This window comes from Punica granatum, chromosome 1 (assembly GCF_007655135.1).
Source record: "Punica granatum isolate Tunisia-2019 chromosome 1, ASM765513v2, whole genome shotgun sequence".
NCBI lineage: Eukaryota > Viridiplantae > Streptophyta > Magnoliopsida > Myrtales > Lythraceae > Punica > Punica granatum.
Genome location: NC_045127.1, coordinates 10,581,902 through 10,587,200, shown reverse-complemented (window position 1 = coordinate 10,587,200; position 5,299 = coordinate 10,581,902). Strand labels below are relative to the sequence as shown.

The 5,299-nt window shown below is 46.3% G+C and overlaps 1 protein-coding gene across 1 annotated transcript; it reads left to right on the top strand.

Moving 5' to 3' along the window:
• Nucleotides 1–568: 568 nt before the first annotated feature.
• On the top strand, nt 569–4,634 carry LOC116190942 (BTB/POZ domain-containing protein At1g30440-like). The gene is made up of 4 exons (XM_031520194.1): nt 569–1,573; nt 2,015–2,084; nt 2,473–3,714; nt 3,847–4,634. Exons 1-4 carry the CDS (start codon nt 1,515–1,517, stop codon nt 4,405–4,407), a joined length of 1,932 nt encoding a protein of 643 aa, XP_031376054.1. The 5' UTR covers nt 569–1,514; the 3' UTR covers nt 4,408–4,634.
• Nucleotides 4,635–5,299: the final 665 nt, after the last annotated feature.

Here is a 5,299-nt window from a genome sequence, read left to right as displayed (position 1 = left end):
GATGCAGATGTTCGGCTCGGATGCATTAATAAAGATTCCAGCAGCCATATGATAACTAGATAGGAGGTTCCGAGGTTGTATACTGCACATCGGAATGAGCTGCCCAGTACGTACAAAGTTAGAATAGAGGATGCGACCGATTGTACCACCATGCTCAAATATGGGGAGATCAAGAAGGCACCGCATGATGGAGCAGCGCGAATCGTATTATCGGGCAACAAACCCTTAGCTTAGCAGCAACATTTGCCCTGAGATTTGTTCTAAGCGTGAACTCAAGAGATCTAGGCATTGTCATGGAGCTATGAGTCTTATCAACTGCTCATATAAAATAACGACAAAAAACAAGACAGAAAAGAGGGGAAGAATTCTTGGGGGAAGGATGAGGTAACGCATCCGGGACACATGGCCCAGCTGGAGCTTGATAAATATACAGACAGAGACAGAGAGAGCGAGAGAGAGAGAGAGAGAGGGAGAGAGGGAGAGGGAGGAGGGAGCAGTTACTTTCAGACGTTTCAAAAGCCTTCTCTCATGTCATTAATCTACAAAAGAAAATTCCCTCATGAATATATTATTGATTGATATTTGATAGTCCATTTGCAATTTGCATCGGTTATGGCTGTGGAATGGGATTTGTTTAATGCCACGGACGGACACAGAGGGAAGAAGGGCAGAGGTTTCTGTCTAAAAATGAAACGGCGATGAGTGTGTCTCAAGACATTGACCCCACATGCCCTCAGTAATGAGGGGTTGCTTTCTTTCTCCTCCTCTCCCCCCTGTTCCCTCCATTAATACAAAAAAAAAAAAAAGACCTCCTTTTTTGTTTAATCAATCAATCAATCAATCAGAGAGCTGGGCTCCTCCATTGGCGTGAGTGTGAGTGAGGTCTCCGAGCCCTCTGCCAGTCTGCCTCCTTCCCATTTCTTTATTCAGCAGCCCTCTGAGCGAGAAAAAGCAAAGCTTGTGCCGCAGCGTTTCAGTTCTTGTCGACTCTCTCCGGGAGAGGGAGTCCCATATGAGTCCGGGTTTTGGAATCTTCTTGGTGGGTTTTGGACCATAAAAAAATATTGCGAGCTTCGCTTCTGGGTTGGTGACTGAGCAATGCCGTTGGTATTGGGGGGGTTGGCCTTCGTTCTTTGTCTCTGTCTTTGTCGGGGGGATAAGTTGACCTAAAATCTACTGGACTGAGATCTTGGGGCATTTCGGGTACGACCCGGGTGGAGTTGTTCCGAGCTCAAGGATGAGGTCGTCTGCAGGCTTGCAGATTTGGTGAAGTGGGTTCAGTCGGCGGAGGCAAATGGGAGCAGAGAAGTTAGTGAAGAATCTGGATTTTCTTGGTGAGGCCGTGCAAGATTGATTCTGGGCTCTCTGTTCTTGCCCGGGAAAGCCTTTCTGCTCGAAGTTGGAGCGCTCGGGTGGAGGAATTTAGCATAATTTCGTGCGTACTCTGCAGAAACTTTGGGTCTTGAATTACTGTTTCGGTGTATTGTCTGCTGGTTCGTTTCCAAGAATTGGCAATGGCGAGTGTGAAGTTGGGTTCCAAAACAGATGCATTCCAGCGACAAGGCCAAGCTTGGTACGTCTTTCATCCGTCTGTTATCTCAGAATCTTATGTCGTTGTCAGACTATGAACTGTTTTTAAGATACCGGGATGTGTGGTTAGATCCATTGGAATCTTTGATCGGAGTTCATGTTGTCTTCTGTTTGGCGATGCAATGTGACTCGAGTAACGCTGTGCTGGGACTAGTTTGGGGTTTGGTTGAATTTTTGATGGTCTAATTCTGCTGGTGATTCACAATTCTTATTGCAGATATTCCTAACCATTGCCAGACAGAGAATATTAATAGATCCAAACATTGTTTGTTGAACTGTCACTGAGAAATTATTTTTTAGGGGATTCCAAGATTTGAATTGCATGAAATGTTTATGTTCGACAGCTTCTGCATTTGACACCTCCTGCAGAAGGAATTTTCGCATTGTTTGATTACTGAAACACACTATGTGCGTGTGTTTGCAGGTTCTGTACAACTGGCCTTCCTAGCGACCTTACAGTAGAAGTCGGGGAGATGTCCTTTCATCTACACAAGGTAGTGGCGCTCATCAAGAATTCTTTACCATATGGAGAAATACCAAAGCACATGTTTTTTCACGAACAAGATGACTTCAGTTTCGCAGCATGAGTAAAGCTGCTCCAGTTGTGTTGTTGTTTGCTTGGCTAGAAAATTTTCTTTTCAAGATAATAACTGAAGAGCATATGAGCTACGGGAGACTGCGTGGTGGTATTCATAAAATTCAACATGCCACTTTCAATTCTATGAATTGAGCATGATTTTTTCCATTCAAATTCAGAAGTTTCTACCCGTCCCAGATTGTTTACCCTGAGCTAACAGCAGATAGTAGAGAAGAGAACAACTTTTATGCATTTTTTTGTTTCCCTTTTATAAGTAGAACTAACACGTAATTGGTCTGATGCAGTTCCCATTGCTCTCCAGAAGCGGTGTTCTGGAAAGAATGATTACAGAGGCGACCGAAGAATCAGGGGAAGAGAAATGTTTTATAAGCCTCTCTGACCTTCCTGGGAGCTCGAAGACTTTTGAGTTGGTAGCAAAATTCTGCTATGGGATGAAACTCGAGCTCACTTCCTCGAATATTGTATATCTCCGTTGTGCAGCTGAACACCTGGAGATGACCGAGGAGTATGGGGAAGGAAATCTGATTATGCAGACGGAGAATTTCCTAAATCAAGTGGTCCTCCGGAACTGGAAAGACTCCCTCCGGGCCCTCCAGGCATGCGACGATATCCTTCCCCATGCCGACGAGCTCAATATTACGAAAAGGTGCATAGAGTCATTGGCCACGAGAGCTTCAATGGACCCGAACCTCTTCGGGTGGCCCATTATGGAGCATGGGGGCCCCCTGCAGAGCCCTGGGGGAAGTCTTCTTTGGAATGGAATAAGCACTGGAGCGAAGCTGAAGAATGATAGTTCAGACTGGTGGTACGAGGACGTTTCAGTCCTGAATCTACCCCTCTACAAGAGGTTGATATCTGCAATGGAATCTCGTGGACTCAGAGAGGAGCTTATTGCCGGGTCTCTCACTTTTTATGCGAAAAGGTACCTTCCCGGGGTGAACAGGCGGCAGGGAGTGAGTGAGTCAAGCACCCGCCTAGCCTCTGCGGGCCTGGGAGCCCCACTTTCAGAAGAGGAGCAGAGGACTCTGTTGGAAGAGATTGACCGAATGCTCCCAATGCTGAAGGGTCTCGTCCCAGCTAAGTTCCTGTTTGGGTTGCTCCGAACCGCCACAATCCTGCAAGCAGGTTCCTCTTGCATATCGAGTTTAGAGAGGAGAATCGGGATGCAGCTCGATCAGGCCACCTTGGAGGACCTCTTGATGCCTAACCTCTCTCATTCCATGGAGACTCTATACAATGTGGACTGTGTTCAGAGGCTTCTCGAGCACTTCCTTGCCATGGATCAGGCTGCAGGTTGTGCAGGTGGAGCCTCTCCATGTTCTCTGGATGATGACGAGCAGTTAATGGGATCCCCATCGTTGACTCCGGTCATGATGGTTGCAAAGCTTATTGATGGGTACCTCGCTGAGGTCGCCCCTGATATCAACCTTAAGCTCCCCAAATTTCAGGCTGTTGCCGCTGCTGTCCCTGACTACGCTAGACCTTTGGATGATGGTCTTTACCGTGCAATAGATATCTATCTCAAGGTGATGCATTTTTTACTATACATTTAGAGTTGGTTGATTTCTAAGACTCCTTTTGTTTCGATGTTCTTTAAATTTATCACGAGATCCAATGTCTTTGATGTAATTCGTATGTTCATAATGTGTTGTATGCAGTCACACCCGTGGCTTTCCGAGTTGGAAAGGGAGCAGCTGTGCAGACTGATGGACTGCCAGAAGCTTTCGCTGGAAGCTTGCACCCATGCAGCACAGAACGAGAGGCTACCCTTGCGAGTGATAGTCCAAGTCCTCTTCTTCGAGCAGCTGCAGCTCAGGACTTCCATCGCAGGCTGCTTCCTTGTGTCTGAGAATCTCGACGGCGGGTCTCGACAGCTGAGAGGCGGGCTCGCGGGACCAGCTGCTGATGGATTAGGAGGGGGTTGGACCTCAGCTGTGAAGGAGAACCAGGTGCTGAAAGTCGGGATGGACAACATGAGGATGAGGGTGTCGGAGCTCGAGAAGGAGTGCTCCCACATGAGGCAGGAGATCGAGAAGCTGGGACGTGCCAAAGGTGGGGGCGGATCAACGGCATGGGGGAATGTGTCCAAGAAGTTGGGGTTACGGATGAAATCCCAAATGTGCAGCGCCCAAGAAGGCTCGGTGAGCACCCAGAACAACCAAGGCAAGGTTAAGGAAAGGCATGGGAAGCTCAAGAAAAACTCTTCTTCGGAAGGATAATACAATTTATTCACTCTTTCTTTCTTTCTTTCTTTCTTTGGTAAGATCGTTTTCGTCGTTCCACTTGTAAGTTTCCAAACGAATCAGAAACTGCCTGTGTTCGAGCTAAATGTTACTCGATATCATGTTGTTGTGCTATTTGTTTGTTTTTCCTAGTCGTCTACTGAACATGAGAGAATTGTTTGGATGGTATGTAAAATTTGAACGGGGCGCAGGGCGGGTCGGTTCAAGTTCACGCATTTGCATCGAGAAAACTTATTTGTTTTGGAATGAGTAGGTTTGCCCGCCGCAGCCAAACCAAAAGATAATCTAATTAGCATTGGTGACTTTCATACGAGACCCCACGTAAAGGCCTAGCTACTACTAAACCCGGACAATCTACCGGCCCAAGGTTTCAGTGGCCATTTTCTATAGAAACAATAATAGAGGACCCAAGTGTAGATTCAACGTCCGTACAAATATAATGCCCGAACAATGGGATAGAATTCCTTATCGTAGGTGGAGTTAACTTCTGCGGGCATCATCGGCTTGCCGTCTTGGTTAAGTAACCCGTCAATCCCAACATTAGAAGCGTCGTATTCTACTTCAAAAACTTTGTCGAAATGAGGAGAGGAAAAAAAGGGAATTGAGTACTCGTCACCTTTTCCATGAGCTCAAAACTCTTCTCTGCTTCTTTTGATCACTTGAAACCACCTTTGATTGGAGAAATAATCGTACTAAAACTCGAAGTTAGCCTATGAAAACTCCGAATTTCCAAAACAAATATGCGGAATTGGCCAGCTAAGAATTGCTTCAACGTTGCATGAATCCATCTTCACTCCATTTTTCGAAACAAGGCATCCCAAGAGAACCAGTCTTTTGTTGAAGAATCACACTTCTTCAAATTTCGGAA

Bases quoted from the DNA above. Each gene is read 5' to 3' on its own strand.
- LOC116190942 (XM_031520194.1), top strand. From the start codon at position 1,515: ATGGCGAGTGTGAAGTTGGGTTCCAAAACAGATGCATTCCAGCGACAA. The intron at 2,085-2,472 runs GTAGTGGCGCTC...GGTCTGATGCAG, and splicing joins TGTCCTTTCATCTACACAAG to TTCCCATTGCTCTCCAGAAG. The intron at 3,715-3,846 runs GTGATGCATTTT...TGTTGTATGCAG, and splicing joins CAATAGATATCTATCTCAAG to TCACACCCGTGGCTTTCCGA.